This window comes from Penicillium brevicompactum (assembly GCF_028827555.1).
Source record: "Penicillium brevicompactum strain IBT 35665 chromosome Unknown utg000006l_segment0_segment0, whole genome shotgun sequence".
Lineage (NCBI taxonomy): Eukaryota > Fungi > Ascomycota > Eurotiomycetes > Eurotiales > Aspergillaceae > Penicillium > Penicillium brevicompactum.
The window spans coordinates 1,514,797-1,537,881 of NW_026623209.1; the positions used below are offsets into that span (position 1 = coordinate 1,514,797).

The 23,085-nt window shown below is 49.4% G+C and overlaps 7 protein-coding genes across 7 annotated transcripts; 5 read left to right on the plus strand and 2 right to left on the minus strand.

Moving 5' to 3' along the window:
- Positions 1-167: 167 nt before the first annotated feature.
- Positions 168-1,165, minus strand: N7506_008765 (uncharacterized protein; the record flags this gene model as incomplete). Its single annotated transcript, XM_056958058.1, has 3 exons — positions 168-446; positions 495-915; positions 972-1,165. The coding sequence occupies 3 exons, from the start codon at positions 1,163-1,165 to the stop codon at positions 168-170; spliced, it is 894 nt and encodes a 297-aa protein (XP_056807448.1).
- Positions 1,166-2,696: 1,531 nt separating this feature from the next.
- On the plus strand, positions 2,697-4,063 carry N7506_008766 (uncharacterized protein; the record flags this gene model as incomplete). Its single annotated transcript, XM_056958059.1, has 3 exons — positions 2,697-2,783; positions 2,851-3,527; positions 3,682-4,063. Coding segments are annotated over 3 exons (1,146 nt in total), but the record flags the coding sequence as incomplete, so codon positions are not given.
- Positions 4,064-4,599: 536 nt separating this feature from the next.
- On the plus strand, positions 4,600-6,690 carry N7506_008767 (gamma-glutamyltransferase; the record flags this gene model as incomplete). Its single annotated transcript, XM_056958060.1, has 7 exons — positions 4,600-4,824; positions 4,888-4,921; positions 4,977-5,136; positions 5,195-5,777; positions 5,831-5,991; positions 6,045-6,178; positions 6,242-6,690. 7 exons carry the CDS (start codon positions 4,600-4,602, stop codon positions 6,688-6,690), a joined length of 1,746 nt encoding a protein of 581 aa, XP_056807450.1.
- A 587-nt stretch (positions 6,691-7,277) lies between these two features.
- On the plus strand, positions 7,278-9,898 carry N7506_008768 (putative pre-mRNA splicing factor; the record flags this gene model as incomplete). The annotated part of the gene is made up of 4 exons (XM_056958061.1): positions 7,278-8,153; positions 8,302-8,852; positions 8,906-9,568; positions 9,622-9,898. The coding sequence occupies 4 exons, from the start codon at positions 7,278-7,280 to the stop codon at positions 9,896-9,898; spliced, it is 2,367 nt and encodes a 788-aa protein (XP_056807451.1).
- A 495-nt stretch (positions 9,899-10,393) lies between these two features.
- On the plus strand, positions 10,394-12,769 carry N7506_008769 (uncharacterized protein; the record flags this gene model as incomplete). The annotated part of the gene is made up of 1 exon (XM_056958062.1): positions 10,394-12,769. One exon carries the CDS (start codon positions 10,394-10,396, stop codon positions 12,767-12,769), a length of 2,376 nt encoding a protein of 791 aa, XP_056807452.1.
- Positions 12,770-18,279: 5,510 nt separating this feature from the next.
- gprC lies at positions 18,280-19,566 on the plus strand (the record flags this gene model as incomplete). The annotated part of the gene is made up of 1 exon (XM_056958063.1): positions 18,280-19,566. One exon carries the CDS (start codon positions 18,280-18,282, stop codon positions 19,564-19,566), a length of 1,287 nt encoding a protein of 428 aa, XP_056807453.1.
- Positions 19,567-21,318: 1,752 nt separating this feature from the next.
- N7506_008771 (GNAT family N-acetyltransferase) lies at positions 21,319-21,810 on the minus strand (the record flags this gene model as incomplete). Its single annotated transcript, XM_056958064.1, has 1 exon — positions 21,319-21,810. The coding sequence occupies one exon, from the start codon at positions 21,808-21,810 to the stop codon at positions 21,319-21,321; it is 492 nt and encodes a 163-aa protein (XP_056807454.1).
- Between the last annotated feature and the right edge of the window lie 1,275 nt (positions 21,811-23,085).

Sequence of the window (23,085 nt, forward strand, 5' to 3'; positions counted from 1 at the left end):
TCAAAATTTTTGATATTAAACAATGATAGACATGCGAGAGAGTCCAGAAATTTGTCTGTGGTATTTCATCCTCTCCAAATAAATAATTATTGTCATCCCCAGTCCTTGTAACCTGTGTGCTGATTCGGAATACGCTATTTTCTCCATGCCAATATCGCCGGAACTGCTTATCCAACTGCACGAGATTGAGCGCCCGTGGGTTGCAACTCTGTGTCTCTATCTCCTTTCTTTTGTAATCGATGTGAGAGAACACAAAATGAGATTATCCCGCCATATGTCCCGACACAGAAGAAGATCTCCAGGAAAGATCTGGCTGCTAGCGAGCTGGTGTCCTCCTTGAATGTGTACGAGTACATGGGTTGGTACCAACGGAGAAAGTCAACTAGCCACATGAAGGTCATTGCAGCATATGCTGTGCTGCCACAGAGTAAAGCCACCGCGGGTGACTATTGTTTGTCAGTTTAAACGCATTGAATAGAGAGGTGTCCACCTACTGCGAGATTTGACTTTTCCCGTTTTGCCTTGATGGCAAGGTATGCCGCCCAGGCTGTGATTTCCCACGAGGCCAGCCAAAGGATCACCAGGCGAGTAATTTCAACTGGCTGGTAATTCCACTCCACCACCAGGAATGCAAAGTAAATGATGACCCACAACGCGAGATTGGCAATGCTGATGGCGACAATGAAAGAAAAGATCACCCAGTGGATAACGTTGATTTTCGCAGGTAACTTTGCCCCATTTCTGAAAAGTTTCAAAAGTATATGAGTGAGCCGATAGAAGACGCAGAATAAAAAGCAGATTGCAGCATGCTCAAACAGCAGACAGAGAAGGTGATATATCGAGTTTGTCTCAACTAGCTCAAATGGCGTAGTCAATCGGTCGCGAATGCCCTCTACGACATACCAAATGTAAGACCTGCGAAGAAGATTAATTCAACGACACTTTGGGTGAAAACCAAAGGCAGCACTCACCATGCCCAGGCCCACAGGGCAGCCATGATAGCCCATATTGGAAGTATGTCCCAATCAACCCCTTTCTGTCGGCGGGCGACCAAGAGTGCAGAACTGCCCAAAAACCCCACAACGACAAACAAATCGAGCACAATGAGAGCGATCGATATTCCTGTTGATTTTGGGTCTGACTCCGTCCACAACTGTTGGGTCATTTTGGTTGCAGATCAAAGAAAAATCAAATATTTCAAAAATGCCATGTGGGGAGGCGAATACTTTTCGAACTAGTCAAGCTTTGCCAATCAGCCACGCTGCAATTGCAACACCGCTACTCCGTAAATATTTGTTTGATCTCCTGACCACTCTATGGAAAATTACAAGAAACGCAATCAAAATCAATACGCAAAAATGTAATTTGCGATAAGCATGTTTAAAGTGACCATCAATGGGGATTGGCCTCGTGTTTGGGGGCCAAGAACCCACCGCTTAGCGTCCATGACTCGACCTTCGTTGATGTCTTAATGATATTTGGTGCACACTTCCCAAGCACCTCCTTCATACCTTATTAGAGAGAAAGCAACACCGAGATCCCGCGAGGGCGGGAAAGTGCAGAGAGCATCAATGTCGCAGCTTCAGCCAAAAGCGAAACGAGGTATAATTTGAAACCTCCCCAACTGTGAGGGTCTAATTTCATAAGTCACAGAAAATGTGACGTAAAGTTTGACCTTCGATAGAGCACAAGCCTGATCTACAACCCCGGCGATCCATCAAAAACGGCTCTCAGTTAGGCTTTTTTTCCTGGACAAATCAGGTCCAAAGTCCAGGCAAGGGGATCCTGCTCGGTTCAATTTCCCGACCGAGTGTGCTCCGTACCTGAATATCAATCTTATGATAACGGGGCCGATCCTCGCGTGGGCTTGGTTTGGCATCGGATCTATAAATGATTCTGGGTTCTTTATTGGTGGATGCTCCGGCAGGGCTGCTCAATTCAGTGCCCAATTTTCGGTGATCACGATTAGACCTAGGCTAGATCCTGTGGTGCTAGTAGGTGGATCTCGACTGTCACGGGATTAAACGCTTCTTTTCTCTTTATTTGACTAATAGTATGGATCCAGGTAAAGTCCCGTTTAAGAGGTGTCTTACTGAAGTTCATATTGGCAAAGTGAGGTTTTCGCATAATTTTCCTAGGGACCATAATCACAACGGTAGACCGAGCCCTGGAGAGAACTAGGTATTTGTCATGGCCCTCTAAGTTTTTTCGGTACAGTAGCTCAAAATTGGCTGAAGAGAATGAAGTGTAGGTAAAAAAAGAAAAGAGAAACCAAATCTCATAATATAGACTCCGTCGATCCCGTCTTTTAGACATGTCGATCATGTTTCATGTCATCAAAGCTCATCGTCACACTGTTGTTTCTACCGGTCTCGAGAAAGGTTATTCCCCATACCGAGTGTTCATTCAGGGTCTAACGGCGCTCTTCTGCCTATAAATGAGTTGGCCGTTGTCCAAATTGGGATGTCCCCGTGGGAAACCAAGGAGCTCGAATGAGAGGACCCACGGGCCCTGCACGCCTGCCAATCACGGGGAGATCCCCCAGATGGACCGAGGTCGGGCAGCGGTATCGATACATGCGAATATGAATCTCGGCCAAGCCTGTTGCATTTCTTTCTTTTTTTGTTTTCTTTTTCCGTACCTGTTTCTGATTTCTATTTTTTTGATGTTTTGGTTTATATTCCAATCATTTCAGTTCTAAATGGCAATCATCAATGCCGTCCCGTCGCAGTCACACAAAATCCAGGAAAGGGTGTTTGGAGTGTAAAAGGCGACATGTTAAGGTAGGACATTGATGATACCTTGCGCTCTCAATATGCATACACAGTCATTTATCTAACATCGAAATAGTGTGATGAAGGCGTTCCAAAGTGCAGCTTGTGCAGAAAGCGCAGATTGGAATGCAGCTATCCACCTCCAAATGAAGATATAGACAGTCCCCAGGACTCTTCCATCACCCACGACGAGTCCGAAAGTGGTTCAGCGGCGACCACAGAGCTTCCACAAGCAACGCGCATGCTCGAGGCCAGACTATTCCACCAGTATATGACATCGACCCATCAGACTTTATCGCAAGACGGATTATCGGCACATCACCTCTCAATAAACATACCTCGCCTGGCAACAACCTTTTGCTACCTACTCGACGGTATAAGCGCATTATCGGCCCTACACTTAGCCTCGGTGGAAACGGAAAACAGGGCGTCCTGGCTGGACGCTGCCCTGCGATATCAAAGCCAAGCATGTTCTGGACTAGGCAAGGTGCTCGCAAATATAACAACCCGGGACTATGAGCCTGCATTCGTCACATCCATTTTCATAATGCTTTTCGCCATGGGTTACCGAGTTATCTCCGTGGATAACAAGCCCCCCGACCCGCTCGCTCTAGTTCGTGAAGTTCGAACCTTAATATCGGGTCCAGCCATGCTCTTTGACCGGATTGTCAAAGAGGGATATAGTGCCCATTTGGAGAGCTGGCTTCATGTCCCTGAGACTAGAGAAGCCTTGCCAAGCGGGTCAAATTCTCGGTATGAGACCTAGTTCACCTTGCCAAGAGAGCCGCTTGTTGACTCACACACGCCAGTTGCGGATCACCCACAGATGACTCAAATATTCTCTTCTGTCTTCACGCGTACGGTGTCACAATCCCAGGAAGATGTCCGGAGCTAATAGTCACGACAGAGATATAATAACGTCGTTGGATCGACTACGTACGACTATTGATTTGAAGAAAGGACCGCACCACCTAGCGTACCAAGCTACCTGGCAGCAATTATACCAGGCCATCGAACCATGGCCCAAAATCGGACCACAAGGCGGCCCTCTTGCCTGGCCGCTGTTCCTCTCCGACGAGTTCTTTACGCTCATTCAGAACGACGACTGGATCGCGCGAATTCTGTTTTTGCATTACGGCATGGCTATGCGGCTTCTTTGTCATCGATGGTACGTGCGCGATTGGGGTCGTCGACTAGTGTTGGCCACGTTGGAACCGCTGGACGAGATTCCACAGGAATGGAAGGATACGATATCATGGATCAGACAGGCCGCAGAGAGAGAAGACTAGTTTCATATCTGAATGTAACATGAGAGAGAATGCGGGCGCAAAGATGCACGACCCCAACCCCAACCCCAACCAGGGCGCCGGGATAGCTTGGCACCGGCACAGAACCTCCGAAGGCCCCCGCTTATTGGCGGGGGGACTGAAAGATAACAGCCACAGATATCTGCCAGATATCGCGTGAGCCCGTCGCGTGCTGAGGCTTAATTTTGATCTCACATTTATAATCCTTTAAGAACTCAGACGGACCCTCAAATTGTCAATGTTCTCAATCTAGTCTCCCGGAAGCGTGAATGCCGCCCAAACCTTAAATCGCCGCAGTGTGCGAGATGCTGCATTCATATCAGATCGGCGGCCGAGATGTGGAGAAGGAGGTAAAGGATTCATCTATGTCCCCTCTGGACTTCCCCTCTTCTTAGTGCAAGTCTAACGTGTATTTAATGACTCGATAGCCTCTGATAGCCTTGGGGGTATCTCTGGAGCCATCACAGTCACCAACGAGTGAAACCCGACATACTTTCGCTTCCACGATGCTTCAGCCAATGAGGCTAGGACTTTTCGCTATCTTGTCGCTCTTGTTGATGGTGACATATCTGCCCAAAGTCAATACTTCGCCTTTAGAATTCTTAGAGCGGGACATCAATGTCGAGAATGAATTGCATACCGAGATTGCACCTGGGAAGCTAGGTGCAATCGCCAGTGAAAGTGCGATTTGTTCTCAGCATGGGGCGGACATTCTGAAGATGGGTGGAAACGCTGCCGATGCGGTGAGTTCATGTCCTTGTAATTCACCGATAATCCTGCAAACATGGGCTGACGAAATGGTACAGTTGGTTGCAACGAATCTTTGCGTGGGCGTGGTTGGTGAGACTTGCTGAAACATCTATATCAAACTTCAGGAAACACTGACAGATCACAGGCATGTACCACAGCGGAATCGGGGGAGGAGGCTTTCTGCTTATCAGGGCACCCAATGGCAGCTACGAGTTCATTGATTTCAGAGAAACAGCCCCGGCTGCAGCTTTCGAGGATATGTTCAAGAATAACTCCAATGCTGCTGTGCGTGGCGGACTCGCAAGGTGATACACCACCAGACCCCATCGTTGTGGCGGCAACTCAAACTGACAACATTGCTAGTGGAGTTCCCGGTGAGATCAGAGGCCTCGAAACCCTCCACAGAAAGTATGGCTCTCTTCCCTGGGCGACCCTTGTACAGCCAGCCGTTCGGACCGCTCGTGAGGGATTCACTGTCGGCAAGGATTTAGTCCGATACATGGAGTCTGCAGTTGGCAATGGGGAAGACTTCCTTTCCAAGAATCCGACCTGGGCCATCGACTTTGCACCCAATGGCACCCGACTTGGGCTGGGAGACAAGATAATCAGACGCCGATATGCGGATGCACTCGAGGCGATTGGGAAACAAGGCCCGCATGCGTTTTATACAGGAGCTATCGCAGAGACCATGATCAATGCCTTGCAGAGTGCGAACGGCACAATGACGCTGGAAGACCTGAATAATTATACCGTGGCCATTCGGAACGTGTCTGATATTGACTACCGTGGGTATAAGATCACGAGCACCTCAGCCCCTTCGAGTGGTGTTGTGGCCTTGAGTATCTTAAAGATCCTGGAAACCTACCAGGGTCTCTTTTCGACGGAGAAATCTGTGAATCTCAGTACACATAGACTGGACGAAGCGATTCGATTCGGATATGGCGAGGTAAGAAATCTGTTTGAGTCTGTCTGGGTGAACACGCGCTAACCCGAAGCTAGAGGGCTAACCTGGGTGATCCCTCTTTCATTGACGGGATTGCGAAGTATGAATCGGATGTGCTAGATCAAAAGACAATCGATGACATACGATCAAAGATCTCGGATGTGCGGACTCAGAACGTTTCTGCTTATGATCCAGCCGGATTGGAAAGTTTGGACACGTGAGTTCGCAGCCCTATCTCCTGTGGCACATCAAGCTCACATATCCCAACAGCCCTGGAACGTCACATATCGTGGCAGTAGATCACACTGGTCTTGCGATTTCGGAAATTACCACCATCAACCTTTTGTTTGGCAGCCGGGTCATGGTACCTGAGACAGGCATCATCATGAACAATGAAATGGATGGTGAGTCGAGTCAGCAAACCTCCACCCCATATGCAGACAATTTAACACATTTTTTGTGACTAGACTTCTCGATCCCCGGATCTTCCAACTCGTTCGGGTACATCCCCTCCGAAGCAAATTATATTCGACCCGGAAAACGTCCACTCTCATCCATGACTCCGGCGATAGTCGAACGACCCGATGGTAAACTGTTCTTGCTTTCAGGATCCGCAGGTGGTAGTCGTATCATCACGGCTACTGTCCAAAACATTATCCATTCGATTGACCAGGGTCTCTCGGCTGCCAAAGCGTTAGCCAAGCCTCGTCTGCACGACCAATTGGTACCAAACCAAGTTGTTTTTGAGTATACCTACGACAACACGACTGTGGCTTTCATGAAAAGTCTTGGTCATAATGTCACGTGGGTCGCCCCTGGACAGAGCACTGCTCAGCTCATTCGTGTCCTGCCTAACGGGACCTTCGACGCTGCTGGAGAACCAAGGCAACTTGACTCCGCCGGGTACTCTGTGTAGAGTAAAGAGTATAGGGTGGCATATTTGTATAGACTTATCGCTTCCAAAACATGGCATATAATAAATACGAAATGAAGTAATCTCAATTTGCCTTTCCTCTTCGGGCACGTTTGGATACTCCACAGCCCTTCCCGCCCGGCGTGAGATGCTTCTTTGTGAGGTGGTCCGTGCTTCAACGCGTCACTTTGCTCTAAGAGCTAGACAAATGTGATCGATCCAAGTCCGCTTAAGAAATTCCCCTTTGCAACACTTCACTTCTTACAACTTACTCATCCCTTACCTTATTGCCCCTCTTGTTCCACTCCGATACCAGTACTCCGTATCTGCCATTATCTACTACGCGAATCTACGCGACTCACGCGTCCATCAAAAGAGCTTTGTCGCATACACCCTATTCTACCTACTCCGTACCCCAGACCGGGTTGCATGTGCGGTATGGTCAGCCCCTAACACAAAAGAGAAGGCCAGTCTTGACTAACCTCCATTGCATATAGGTGCCTTCACAGTTGTCACCACAATATGCCTACAGGCCATTGGCGTATCATTCCTTCTGTTGAAAGAGCTGAAACTCTGAATTGATCTTAGCCATGAGTCCGCCAGCCAGATTTGCTGTTGTTGTGCCCGTGGTGCCCGTCCCCTCCTTGGACTACGACCCGTTGAAACCCTTCGATGAAAAATACTTTGACCGCGCTGTTGACAGAATCCTGTCTGAAGAGGCTGACCTGGAAGAGTCTCGAAATGAGATGCAGGAGCTTGACATAGAGAGCGATGTCGAGAATGATGACAATGCCGACTCAATTGAACAGAGTACTCCCTCCAGCCAGAAAGCGGAATCTCATACATCTCGTTCACCTGAGCCTACAACTTCCGCACCCGCCGGTGAATATGACGAGGCAGAGGACCCAAGAATCTTTGCCGATGTGTCAGAGACTACGCGTGTAGGAATTCTCAGGGTCATTGCAGAGATGCCTTTTCTGTACAAATATCCACTTAAGAAGTCTGAGCGGCTAAACTTTGCGGAACAAATTCACAATCTCACGAGGAAGGCCGGGATCTCACAGGCTAATTCCAATGCTCTGTTTCAACATGTGCGTGCAACCTACATGGACTCGCATCGCAGGGCCCAGACAGATGACAACGGATCTGCTTTTGGGGGTGAGATCAATGACCTGGAGGAAGAGGCAGTACCCTCCCCACCTTCCTCACCCTCCCCAACCTCCCCGCCGAAAAGCAAGGGGGAAAAGAGACAATCTGGATCTACCGCGCAGAAGAGAAAACGTCGTGGAGAGTCTTCATCTTCCACTATTGAGCGATTGGAGAGTACACCGAGGTCTCAGGGGCCAACCATGGCCAACTTGGCAGAAGTAGCTATCAAGATCCCTGATGAGAGCCCAGCTACAGCCATCAGCAAGGCTAAGAAGCCCCCGAGAAAGAGGGCGTGCGCTGACTGCCGCAAGAGAAAGGTATGTAGTTTACATTCACATTACCTCTTCTGCACCTGCTTTGTTCCCCTTTTTGCTAATCTGAGATCCACCAGCGCCGTTGCCCTCATGACGAATATCTCCCAATTGATCTCACCAACGCTGCAAATGATGCCCAATCGCCCCCTAGTCTTCCCCCTCTGCTGTCAAGCGTGTCCGCATTCAGCTAGAAGAACCAGGTGGACGTAATGCGGCTATGAAGAAACAACAAAGCAGCACCGCTCGGGCCAGTGCTGTCAAAGGGCCAGTGCTCATTGATTTATCAAGGTGCTCGCCCTCGCCCCCCGACAGCTCCGACAAAGACGAATCACATGAGGATTATGCGACCCCTCGTGAACATCCGACTAGTCCAGTGCAGGCTAGCCCAGATGCAAATGCAACCATTGCTACTCTGCCAAAGCATGCTATCACTCGCAGTCCCCATGGTGAGGCTGATCAGCCATCCGACCCCCTTCACAGCGAACCGTCGAAAGAAGAGGTGGCGCGGTTTAAGGCAGCGAAGAACTTACGAAAGCGTGCTCGTCGCAACGAAAAAAAGAGGCGAGCAAGCATGGGCCTAGACATGATCGAGGACAATAATGATCAGCCTGCGCAACCCCAAGTTCAGCGTTCGACTTCAAAGAAGACCCGAGCTCTGCCTTCTACTCCACAGAAGAAAAAGACCGAAAAGCGAAACTCCTGGTCGCCTCTTTCCAAGGATCCTAAGGAATGGGATGTGGATTTTTGAATACCAGTGATTTGCCAGGTTTAACTCCCAGTGATGAGGTTAAATCAAAATACTTCGAACGGGCCATTGAACGAGAAGGTGTACCACCTCGGATTACATTGACCCCAATTCCGACCTCTCCGATACCACAAGACGAAGAATCAATCCCGGAAAGCCCTACGAAATCTGCAGACTGTTCCCTTCCCAATCCCCGAACGCCTCGCCGCAAATACCCAAAGCTCTCTCCATATTTCCCCCTTGTGCAGATTGACGCTGAATCATGTCTGCCATTTCCCCCAATTGATGCGCCCTCATTTGGCCTCATACAAGAGCAGCTTGCGCATGACCCCTTTCGTTTGCTCATTGCTACCATATTCCTGAATCGTACCCGAGGAGGGGTTGCATTACCAGTGTTGTTCCAAGTCTTCGAACGATACCCAACAATCGAGGCGATGGCAGCCGCGGCCCAATCAGACCTCGTATCATTGATCCGGTGCCTGGGATTCCAAAATCAACGTGCTACGAAATGCATCACTCTTGCGCAAACATGGCTCACCAACCCCCTACCCCACAGAAACGATATCGAAGAATCCACTACCCCCGAGAATTTGACGGCCGCAACGTTGGTCGTGATGAATGCATTGACCAAGAAGACCTGCGGATCGCATGGGAAGTCGCCCATCTCCCCGGAGTAGGCGCATATTCCCTTGACAGCTGGCGAATATTTTGTCGAGATGAACTCAGAGGATTGGCCGAAGACTGGACAGGCACTGGTGCGAAGGAACCTGGGTTCGTACCCGAATGGAAGTGTGTTTTGCCCCAGGACAAGGAACTACGAGCCTATCTGACGTGGATGTGGTTGAAAGAAGGATGGAACTGGGACTACAACACGGGTGACTTGACGGCTGCGAGTGAGAAGATGATGAAAGCTGCCCAAAATGGTGGAGTTGCCCATGAAGAAGAAGGCAATTGGGTACTTGAAACATCGCCAGTCAAAGCCATGAATGGGCTACACAGCTAAGCAGGTAGCCATGTATGGACTAATATGGACTAATTAAATGAATACTGTGAAATGAACATTGGGGAGTAAGGCAGCAAAGTAGTGAAGAAGTGAGGATCCTCGTACATAGTATATGCAGCATGTAGAGTAATGTAGAGCAATGTCAAGCAATGTATCGCCATGTAGAGAGAGCATGGACCACGAGGTTATTCTCTTCGATCTGATTCCGAGCGGGGCTGAAATTGTCCTTCACCGCATCGAATTTCTTCGACTTTGGGGGCTAGCGCGCTCTCCCTTTTCAAAGGCTTCTAAAGCTTCTAAAGCGAACAAAAGAAGGTCGAATACCAAGAGTGAACGACAGAAAAGCAAACAATTCCGGTGCCTGACTCGCAGGCAAGGGACCAGTCATAACGATCAGCCTAACCGCCCGATTTGGAGACGAAAATAGGACATCCCCTCAGTGGCGGAGAACGACTTACAGGTAGACGATATAAACCGGCCACCTCGGACATCGCCATGTTCCCAGCCAGACCTAATCGAGACGATAGGAAGTCGAAAACGAAACGTTCCCGCCCGTCAACCAAGGATCCAGAGTCTTCGGCTCCACGTCGTTCCTCCATGCCTGGTCTCGACTCCAGCACAGGGTCCGCCTCGTTCCTCGAATCCAGGACCAGCCTACCCTATCCTACTTTCTCCAAAGCACACAGCAAGGAAAATGTGCGAAAAGGCGACCCTCCTACCCCGGACGCGACCGACTTGACCGAACACAATGAGAAGACTACCCGCGAGGACCATCACGCGCCGCCTAGCCCTCCGCTAACCGGCCTCGACCAGGAGTCGCGGAAGGGCAGTGTTGTCGACGAGGATGGCGAGAAACCAAAGAAGAAAACAAATATCAAGATTCGGGCGGAAATAAATAGGTCGTCCTCCAGTTTGCGATCGAAACGAGATGACAGCACCAAGTCCAAGACCAGCAAAACTTCACGAACCGAGACCCCTACAAGATCCAAAAGCTCCAGGGAGAAGGAGGACAGGGAGCCTTCCCCCCGATTGTCCAGCCACAAGTCCAAATCCAAGTCCTCCGAGGACAGGCCGCTGCCTAAACGGTCCAGTCGCTCGACTATGTCCGCTTCGCAGTCGAATGTCACCATTCGTGAAGATGCAGGGTCGCCCAACGGTTCCGATGCGACCTCCATTGCGCCCAACCAGCAATACTCGGTGCCACGAAAGCCAACAACGCCGCCAGCAAAGCCTCCCTCGCGAACCCAGAACCGATCGGCCATGTCCCACCGGCGCATGCCTAGCGATGAGTCCGTCGACTATATCAAACCAAGCCCAAACGCGTTCGGCGCACCGCCGCCTCCACCACCGCCGCCAGCAGTGCCTGCTACTGTCCCTCGAGTCGATTACTTGCTGAAGAATGGTGGGTTGGAACACAAAGTCTCCAGGGCTCTACTGGCTGGTCTGGGGCAGACCGATCCCTTCGCCCCCGGACAACCACAGTCTCGCTCTATTGCTGGCAAGATCTTTGATCCGTACAACCGCTTGCTTGACGATTATGGGAAGGTCATGAGCAAGAATGGGTCTCTCGCGGTAGCCACGGGGTATCGTTCGGTCGCTCGGCGTTTGCTGGATCGACTGGAGGCGGTTTTCGCGCGCGATATCTCATCCGAGCCATGCAGCTGTCAAATCTGTGTGCGCTCGGAGCCGGACGACCGACCTGATGGAGTGAGCTGGGGTGAGGTGTTGGAGTTGGTATCTGGTCGCAGAGAACTTCCCATGTGGCCACCTTTCACAATGGCACCAAATACTGTGGATGCGTCGGGCGATGAGCACGTGCCCATGCAAAAACTTGACATCGATGTTCCGGAAGAGTATCGTGAGCACTTCATTCGGCAATCTCGAAAGACAAAGGTCGCTGTGGACAAATGGCTCTCAGAGCAAAACGATTCAGGCACCAGTGCACCTAACGAGGTCGACGATGAGACGTTGACCTTTGCCATGCTCACGCATCTCGAGTCGCACCAGCGATCACTGTTCTGTTCGTTGCTCGGCCTCACCTCCTCCACTCCTGTCCCACGATCCGGCGACGAAAAGCCCCGACCGAAACCTGCTGCGCTTGTCTCCTCCGCTTCTGCTATTCAGCGTCTTTACCGACTCTCTACTCTCCCTCGCGACCCAGACACTGCTATGTACATGTTAAACAACCCCAGTCTTCACCACGTTCTCGCAACCCTCTCAGCAATCAGTGACGACGAATGGGATATCCTGATCTCCGGACGCTTCGACGGCTTCCTTCGCAGCGGCGCAGAAGATACCGGGACCTCTGGTAGGACGGGCAGTCGTTCCAACACGCCTATAGGCATAGGTATCTCCCGAGGACCAACGCCCAACTACATGGATGGCAGTTTCCGACCGTCCAGCCAAGTCAATGGTGGGCCATCATCACCAGCCTCATTTGGAGCCCCGATCGCGCTGGACGAGGAGACCGAAATCGCCGCGCTAGCTGAAGTCGAACGCGACATCTTCCTTGGAATGGAAGCTCTCGAAGACGCATTCGAAGCATTACATCTCAAAGCCGAAGTTGTACGTCGGGCGCTCCGCGAACGAGGCGCCGGCCTCGCAGTCGCAAATCAAAGCCGGCGTGGCTCCTTTGTCGAAGCTCGATTGGGAACACCCCATCTAGGCGGATGGGAGAGTGGCGAGGACGATTTCCTTGATGACGACCGTTCTCTTGCGCCAGACGACTCGGCGAGTAACATTAGCTCGAACCGTCGTCGTCGGCCCAAGAGACGGACTGAGCGACGCACACCTGCGCCCGTGGAGGAAGAGGACGAGGAAGATGAGCGATCGCCTGTTCGTCGGGACTCTCGTGGTTCGCGACGAAGGTGATTGGGCTGAATGGGGCTTTAGGAATTCACGACACTACGTACAGCGTTTACATCATTGGGGAAGGTTGGGATAGCATGGGAAAATGGATATACTATTGCTAACGGCAATGGACGAACTCATGATACCCACTTGTCATCCTGGATTTTTATCTTGCGTTTTCAATTCTACTTTCATCTTTTTTTGTTTTGATCTTGTTCTTTTACTTGTTTTTGACGGCCTTGGGCCTTTTTCTACGTCTGTTTTATGATTGATGAATGCCACGAGCTTCTCTTCTCCTAAGCGTGAGCTTGGGCCAAGATACAAAATAGCATTACGCAGCGGTCTTTTGACGTAGCCCCGTCTTGGCAACTCATTTGGTTGTATAATGATCGCTTTGGCGAGAATTGCTGCTTGGTTGTCAACAAGGCAGCCTCTTTACGGGTGGATGGAGTGGGTATCAAATGTTTCTCGGCTTCATCTATTCGACGCGTGTGGACTTGAGGCTCCACATGCCTGTCAAAACCCCCTGAATCGCGGTCTTCCGTGATTTGAATTTCTGCGAGAAGTACATGCCAGAATAGATGCGCCCACGGATCTGCATGAATGAGAAGTTATTCAATGAACGCGACACTGAGCCGGGCTCTGGCCAGGCTACCGCTGTCGGGCTGCCTTGAAGTATTAATGGATTAAATGAGACCTGTGTTGATGAGATACAGCCTCCAGTCAATATTCTCATCCTAACAGAAGCAAGCATTTTACTTTTGTTTCACATTTGGCTCCTCAATAGATTGCGGCTTTCCGGCTTGCTATGAATGATCCACGCCGTCTGGGGCACTACTCCCGTTCAAGGTTGGGCGGCAACTTAGCCCCCCAAAGCGTTGTCCGTTGTGGACTTTTCACGCTCGGCCAGCGACGTTGATTGCCGTCCAAAGTCCCGGTAGGGACCTCGGGAGTGGGCAATGATGCGTACAATTTCGGCGTTAGATGTGATTTCAAGTATAACCTTGGAATTTTTCTGGTCTTCCGTGAATATTAAACACCCCGTGCAGTGATGGGTTATACCCAGAGGGCCAACCTTGGAATAATACATTCATGATGGATATATCTTGGAGCCTGGGAAGGTACCAGTACTCACCTGAAACCCCCAGGGCTAAATATGTCTCTGTTCGCATTGCACCGCCGAAGAACCTTTTCCAAGTCCTCGAACTTGGAATACATCCATTCGCAGCAGCTCTATGGGTCTCAAAATAATGCTCGACTGCTTCCAAGGGTACCGAGATGAGCGGCTTTCAAGCTTTTGTTTGTACCTTCAAGGCCACAAAGATGATGGATATCTGAGTCTACCTAATATTGGAAGTTCTAGTCCTGGATCTCCAATCGTCTGATCAATTACCTAGGTATTCCTGAGGTCTCTGCTAGAGAAGCCTTGGTGTATCCAGGTTCACAAGAAAGCGACATCGTTATGTGGACTCTATACCTGACAGGTTCAGCATCAGTGTTGCTCTGACAGTGATACCTAATATATCATTAAAAAGCATTGGTACTGCTAAGCCTTAAATCAATCATGGGGCTCTTCCAAGGTTCACTTGGCTGCACGAGCTCAGCTCCAGGGCTGAAGCAAGTTCCAGAGATTGGCTCATTCGGACCATCTCCTGACCTCCAGGTATATAGAGCAGGACAGAAAGCATACAGCAAGCACGCTAGGCTGCAATCTTCTCACTAAAATGAGTGATTGTTTGGTTCACGAGTGAGTACAATTTCTAAGAATGGTCAGGGAATCCGCCCATCAATAATGAGCAAACTGACGAAATGGGATCTGCGAGGTAAAAATATTGTGCCATATTAAGACCCACTATAGCTGGGAGTATCAACTCGCACTATTGCCGGGTGGCGTGTATTCTAACAACTGTATATAGTGTGTACGCTAGGAAATTCCATGGCATTCCAAGCAATCTAGCCTACTATGGGGTGCATGGCATATCAGCCTCGGTTCTATGATCACCGTTTCCCCATCAATAGATAGGGTAGATCAGAGATAATTCCGGTCACGAACACGAAGAACAGGCTTACTATTTCGTACTATGACATGAGTTGCAGGTGTCCCACAGCGGACTTTCCGCGGAAGCATCGGACCGTCAATCCATCCGTGCTGGCCCATTGCTTTGGGTGTGTTCACATGCAACCCGTAGTCAGTGGAGATCGCAGGTGCCAAGTGACAGGATCTACAAGGAGTCTCGCACGTTTGCCTGACCCAGGGGCATCCCTGAAGTCAATCATGCTTGTTTGATACTCCACGGGTACTCGTATCTTAGGATAGGAGACCCGTGCTGATACAGCATACACCAGTTTACTTGACCAACGAGAATTTGAAATAACCCCCAAACCGTAAAAAAAGTCCGACCTCCGTTGCAGAGGACCTGAGGCCGTAAATACATTGTAAGATCGATTTTCATTGAAAGAACAACAACGGGGCGACCACATGTAACACGGGCCAGATGGAGACGCCAGCCGCCTACCCCATGGCGCAGAATCCAATAGTTTGTTCTGCGTTTACCTTCGCTATGGTAATTCTCCGTAGTATGCACAGTTCACAATTGATCATGGGCTGTAGATGTGTCAACAACTATGTACTTCATTTGTGAAAAAGGTTATATACGACACGGCTATGCGCTATTGAATACCAAAGTATCAGGGTGTCATTTTAGGTAAATTCGACTATCTGCAATTGAGTGGCAACCTTGGATAGGGGATGCTTTCTTCACAAAAACAAGACAATTGAGATAACACTCCGCTTTATCTTTGCAAATCGTCACTAGAGCCTGACGAGTACGTTAGTACTTGGATGCTCAAATATGGGGAGGCGAATGTCTTGTATGCACGGCTCACAATAAGCACTAAGCGGGGGCATGTAGCCCTACCAAACTCTGGGGGGACTCTGATTAGTACAGGCTGCATGGACGGAGCGAGAAATCTCGAATCTCGCGATGTCTGCGATTGAGTTAGTATCAAGCATTGTCTTTGTTGACATTAGTGTACCAGAATATCTCTAAAACAAAGTGGAATCTTAACTTTAATCTTGTCTTGAATATGGAAAGGGGCGGAGTAACGTTGTGCCTCAAGTGGGACCGGTATTGACAGTTCTGTCTACACTTGTAATCGCGTGTCAGGAGAAGCGTCAAAAAGCTGAACGCGGCATATTTCGACGCCAGCAACCGGAAATACCGCTAAGAAGGGATTAGTATGGGACTAGTCCAGTGACTAGGTTTTGAGGGCACTTAAGCTTTGCCACTGTCTGCCTAGTCCATGCAAGTCTTTTAACAGTTGAGCCTTGGCCTACGCACTTTTGGCTTCCACAATGATTCAGATCGACAGCGACTAGCCTAGTCCAGAAGAATTCAGAATCTGGCGGCCTGGACTACAGTTGCAGAACACGGTTTTAAGTCTGTCTTAACGCCGGGCCCAGGGGCAATGGTGAATGGTTCCGGAGGACGGAGTTGGCTTTTTGATTACGAAGTATGTACTCCGTTCGTAAGCAGTTCGGAGAACAGGGTCCCTGGATATGCCAGTCTTGCAAACTTGGCGACTATAGACTGCAGGCTGTTCAGACGAGCCCTCGGATGTTCCCGATTTACCCCTGAGGTCGAATATCGAATACCCGAGCCACTTGTGTGGGCACTTGGGCATAGTGTCTTGCTTTGTAAGCCCACTCAACACCGGTATCAGACCCCATGCTGTATGTACAATACGGTAGATGCTAAAGCGCCTCTTTTCGGGGAGTACATTCCTTCGAGCGGACCGTGATCAATTCTCATCTCCACGATCGCTGCTAGCGGCTCTAGCACTGACGGTGAAAAGTGCGAAATCATCCTTTCCATGATTTTCTATTGACGATCCCATCCACTCGGGAGGCAAATCCCCACTCAAAGCAAGCGCTAGTCAGCTGCAATCCTACCGAACATCAGTTAGCCTAGTCTCACTGGGCCAAGTGTATTCGAGGTGGAACATGTGGCTGATACATGGTCCAAATAGGGGTACTGGGTTGAGAAAGAAGATACTCATGTTAGCTTTCAAAGACCAAGATATCAAATGCTTTCTCGAGCCATTGGATCCCCAGAGGTGGAGAACAAGCTATGTCACGACGTCCAAGCGGAAGCCTCAGCTTCAGAGGGGGGAAAAAACCTGAGTTCGGTCAGCTCCCGCCTGTCTCCATTCCCGAAGTGAATCGGTTCCTGGTTGGAGGTGCTTTTAAGTGGAGTGAAGCTTATATTGTACCAATAGAATCGCCAAGAATCCACTTTTATCAAATAATACTTTTGTTAAACCACGCGATCGACACGTTTCTTTCTAGAAACTCTGTACATTTCTCCGTGGAGTCTGGCTTATGCCGGCAACCGGATACGAGTGTGCGGGGTGGAATACTCCCCCGTCCAAGGTTCAAGGGTCTCCTGGCAGCCCACGTTCGTTTCAGATTTTCTTTGAACACGACGATCTGATCAGGACCAAAAAGCACCCCGAGATGGTTCAGTAAAGAGACTTCTGTCAGAGTGGAAACACCGAGAGTGAAAAAAAGGACCGTAGGTTAAAGGCCCGGACTATTGTTCCAGAAGCAATGCCCCTGCAGCAAACTTAAGGCGGCGATCTCTGGTCCCCTAGAGACCAATAGACTCATCAGCCTTGTACTCGTAAGTACACGGATAGCAGGGCTTCCGCAATCAGTGTTCTGATTCTCAAAATTGGGGTCATCTTCGCTTTAATGCAACACCGTTGCTAAACGGTGTACAATATCCCCTTTAGTACTTTTGCAGGTACTAACCAGATAGCACGGTTTGCCCGACGAGTGGGTATGCACACCATCTAAGCTAAACAATCCCGCCGTTTTATTCGACATCTCATGGCAAACTTTCACCCCTAATCCACTCAACCCGATACTTTGCGAGGGGTCAGAATGGGCCTGCAATGGTCTAAAGCTGTCCTAAAGGCGGCTAAAGAGGCTAAAGGTGGAGTATACAGCAACTTGTGGCTCTGGACCGTGATGTAGCACTGTGGAGATCGCTCTTTTTTCTCGGGAGTCCCTATTTCATTCCCACCGATCATTGCACGCCTGAATGAAACTAACTAACGTGGAGAATCTGGTCATTGACACACAAAGGCTGAATAATTTTATGTTGAATTTCTGCTGTCCCGGCCTATCAAAAATAAAGTTCAATCAGTCTCCTGTAGTGAGGTTGCTGGTTTCTTCTTCTCTCGTTGCCATCTGTCTTTAACTACTCGTGCATGGGGCTTTTTTCTGTCCCCAAATCCTTTGTCTCTCTTTCCCCTACTCCCAGTCCATCGGGGAAGTATAGCGTCGATCTGTTCCTGGCTTTCATTCATTCCTTTTCGCCTCCACCTGGTCTCTCGCCATTGAATTTACCGAAGAAGTGATCCGAGCCCGCCGACGCCGACGCTCCTCAACATTTAACTGGATTCGCTCAGTTAGGTCGCGGTAGCGAAGTTGTTGACTTGGAATTCAGTTGCGAAGACAGTTCGAAATGTCTTCACTCATTCTCATGGGCTTAATGCCCAGGGGAGACGATTTCTCGCTGGCAGCACGATTGACCAGCTCCAAGGAACTTGACATCGATCCTCTTCCGGAAAATCACCGACGAGGTCTGATTGCTATTGCAGTTATGGCTTTCTTATCTCTTATCGCAACGGCCAGTCTTCTAGGTTTCATCACCTTTCGACTTATCTTCTGGCGCGGCAGTTATTCACGATACATCGGTTACAACCAGTATATCATCCTTATCTACAACCTAGTCTTGGCCGATTTCCAACAGTCACTGGCATTCATTATCTGTTTACGATGGATTCTTACCGACAAGATCAAGTCCGGTAGCGTCGGATGTTTCCTTCAAGGGCTCTGGTTGCAAATTGGAGATCCTGGGAGTGGTCTATTCGTGCTCGCAATCGCCTTCCACACATTCCTTCTAGTCGTTTGGGGACGCAAAATGTCCCATAGGGTCTTTGTTGGGTTTGTCTGCGGAGTCTGGGCTTTTGTCGCTCTGATGGTTGTGATTCCATTGGCTATGTACGGCGGTGACGTCTTCGTGCCCTCTGGTGCCTGGTGCTGGATCAGTGAAGACTATGAAACCACTCGTTTGTGGACTCACTACATCTGGATTTTCGTCGCGGAATTCGGCACAGTCGCCCTTTATGCTGTCATGTACTTCCAACTTCGTCGACAAATCGCCGCCTCCTCAATTCTTGGAAACAGCCAACTGGAGAGTCTCAGGCGACTGCGCCGCGTTGTCGGATACATGACCATCTACCCGATTGTCTACATTGTTCTGTCACTGCCCCTCGCAGCCGGACGTATGGCCACTGCCAACGGAGACTCTCCAAGCTTGACATTCCTCTGCTGTGCCGGTGCCATCATTACCAGTTCTGGTCTGGTTGATGTGGTTCTATACACACTCACTCGTCGCGCTCTCATCATCGATTCCGAGCCCAGCCACGATCGCTCATACAATAAGTTCGCTAGCAGCAAGGGCAAGCGTGGTGATACCCACCTTACGACCATCACTGCGGACCCCAAGCGCAAAATGGGTGGCGGTACTTTCAACGACGATCTTGACGGTTCCACGGACAACATTGTCTCGCCCAGCCCCCATGCTATGGAACACGGCCACGAAATGGCCCCGATCGGAAAGGTGTACCAAGAGACAACGATCGAGATTACCCACGAGCCTGCTTTCCCCGATGAGGGATCAAGCGAGCGCTCAAGTAAGGAGGAGTTCCCCTCCGAGATGCCACCTCACCATCAATGGCGCCGATGAATTTCCCCATGACCTTTCTTTTCATACTATATTCCCAATATGTTCGAGACCCAGTCCGCGCCATGTATACATTCCGGCAGAGGAATGTTGTTCATACAGGATTTGCCTGACTTGGATTTTTGTTTTCACACTCATGGATACCCATGTATATCTTTCTTCCTCACGATTGCTGTCACTACATCATGTCCCTTTCTACTTCTCTCATTCCCTTTTCAAGGTTCTCTTATAACCATTTCTTTCTTTTTTCTCATGTCCCTTTACCCTTACCTTTCATATTACCATGACAGAACCTGTATATAATCATTCAAAAGAACGAATCCTTTCTCATGTGAACCAGATCGATTCTCTTGGACTATCTAATATTTCCAAAATCAAACACCCTTGTTCATTGGGATGACAAGCTCCGTTGGAGCCGTCAACCAAATTTGGACCATTTGTCAATCATCTTGTTCTCATATTCAAGGCGAGCTGTGGACTGCTCTAGGATAGGTAAATTCCAACACAAGGTACACGCCGATCTCCATGATTACAGCACGAACGTGCACAATCAAGAAGTTCCATTTGATGGGACGACTCCGAGTCGCTGTCTCCGCTGAGCGCTATCAGCGCAAGTAAACAGTCCCAAAGACCGAATACCGCCAGCCTCGGGGCAGTTCCTAATCAGTGCGCGATGACCGGGCGCACGTATTGGCAAGTCAGCACGTCGAAGCGGAAACTACCGCCAGTACCGAGAATCATCATGAAAATCTTTCCCTAATAGCTGGAAGGTTTATCATGATGATTTCTTAGAAAATCTCACCTGAGCAGACAACGAACCAGATATGAATGAGCGGTTTCCACTTTGCTGTCGGCAAATTGCGAGTTAAAGGCGAAGTTCCGCAGCCAGAAGTCCCCACCAAGCAACCACAGTGGAGAATGGCGTTTGCTTAGATCGATCTTGTCTTTTGGCTCACGTTTGTGGCTTTAAATATCGATCTCCCATGGCATAAGCGACATGCGCTATTGGATTGGAAGTTTGCTCCTCCTGAAAAGGTACTTTTTCCTTTTCAGGAAAGTGATCGGGCTACTCCGGATTTGCGATCATCTAGAACTCTTATGTGCAAGTGTGGCAATAAGGTTCTTTTGCTTACATAGTACTTGTACACATACAGTATATTTTTAATGACACTTGAGTTTCCGGGTCAGATTGCCGAAGTACAAACCTTGGAAGTTCATGTCTCAAATTTGCGGACGGCATCATGTCTATAAACTTTCGCGCACAAACCGAGCGCCATCGCACCAAGTAAGGAGGTCTTTCCCGTGAGACTCACATACGTAAATCCCATCATGTCAATACGGCAGATTTACATTTGCTTCAAGTTTCGGATCTCGCTTGCATCCAAGCGGCTTCCAAGGTTCGACTGACCCGCTCGGTCAGCTCCCGTGTTGGTCTGCAGAACATCTTTGACGATGAGACTGAGTCGGCACTGTTGTGTCTTGGATGGTGACCTTTGTGGTAAATTACATGCATCATGAAGAGAGCTGTCATTCTGAAAGCTGACATATTGAGTGGAGAATTCATGGGGCAAGGCAGAGTAGTTTTTGAGAGAATATCCCCCCCCCGTCCCCCCAAACGATGAACCCGAAACATTGTTGAATCTTGCCATTGCCCAGCCAGCAGGTGCTTACAATTTCTCGGTCGTTAACTGCCCGTGCGGGAGAAAGATGTGTGAGTAGGACCGCCTGTGATTCAAGCACAGACAGATTGGCTTGCTAAACAAGTTTCTTGTAGAAGTATACCCGCTGGAATCCATCTTCCACTCGTCTCTCTGTCTCCGAAAATCCCAATCTTTTATACAACTCAATATTTTCGGTCATTTTGGCATTTGTGAATAAACTAATACCGGGCAATGCACGTCGCCGAGCTTCTGATTCCGCATGGTCGATCAGAAATCGTCCATAGCCGCGACCCTGGATTGCTGGATGTACTACCAAGTTGTCGATTTTGAGAGAGTCTGATTCCTCGTCAACGTGAAATGTTATCGAGCCAATGACTTGGTCGTTGTCTTTCAGGACGAGAACATTGTGGGACTGTATTGTTTCTTCCCAATCCTCGCTCATGGGTGCTGGTGGTCGTCCGATCCTTTCAACGTATATGGAATACGCAGCGTTGACCATGGATTTGATGAAAGGTATGTCTTCCGGTATTGCTTGATGCAGCATGGCGTTTCTGGGCGTCGCAGTGGAGACCGAATCAGTGGTCATCGTGGAAGGAGTTCAAAGTCGATGCGCTTCTTTCTAGACCTGATGAGTTTGAGATGCGTAGATATACCACTTATTTTAACGAGGTATAGTTACTGTGTGTGTGTGTGTGTTGTGTGTTGTGTGTTGTGTGTGTGTGTCTTTATATGGGCATCAATCGCCCTATGAGTCTTCGGTGTTGTGAGTCAGAAAATACCACTCGAATCGCCGAGGGAAGACTCTGTATGTGGCCAAAAAAGCAGGCTCCTCTTTTTTCAGAAAGAAATCATGTAGTGATGATTGTGGTATACATGGACGAGTTTGGGGTGAAGTCCATGAAGAGAGATCCGAGGTGGTGTGGGAGGGGTCAATTTCCTTTCCAGCCCGGTGCATCTATCTCCATCTCCTCACTTTTTCTGCGCTTCCTTTTCTTCTCTTTGTTACGCTGGAAAAACAACGCCTTTTCGACTCTTAGAACTGACACTAGCTATTCAATTTGAATTCCATGCATCACATGGCGAGACATTCTACCACCTCTCGCGGTGCAGGCGAAAGAAGGGATGCCATGCTTCTTGGTCTGCTTGGCTAGCAGCACTCTGCGCTTGTTATTGAAAATGCTTGCTCTTGTCCTCAGTCATTGTGCATTGGGATGCTGCACCCAGATGCCGAGTGATGTGATTGTGACTAAGTGCAGGAAGTAGATCCACCGTCGCGATATGCCTGTCTCATCACAGCGAACAATGCGAAGTCTCAATATCTGAAGTGAAAAAAAGAGGTGAGGGCTTCACCACCTGTCCTCTCAAATGTGGGACTAATGCAGATGATTAGAATTCTCCCTTTGGCCCAAGGTCTCTGCAGATGCATAAGCCGCCAAGACACCTGGCTTCCACGGGAATGACAGACACAACCTTGCAAGGCGATGGGGCTGACGTCAGTCGGTTGATAGTTTCGATCTGAAGACGGTGTATCCCATGAAATATACTACGAAGTACGGGAGGCGGAGCATGTCTCATCTACTCTTTGTCGTCCTTGGGCCGCCATACTTAGCTATGTCGGCGATACGCGCCCGAGCACAACAGGAATCAACACCAATGCCAGTGCAGCCTTCGATGCCCATTGGTGTTTCAAGAGGCCTGGCCTGACGCGACTTTCGATCATGAGCCAAAAAAGAAATACAAAGGAAATGGTATAGTTCCTCAGCTGTGATTTACATGGATAAGCTACCAATTCGCGATTCCGTCGCTGTCTCCGCTGCCGCCTTGTGGTAATTCACAGCGCGATGGAATTGGAGATCCGGGA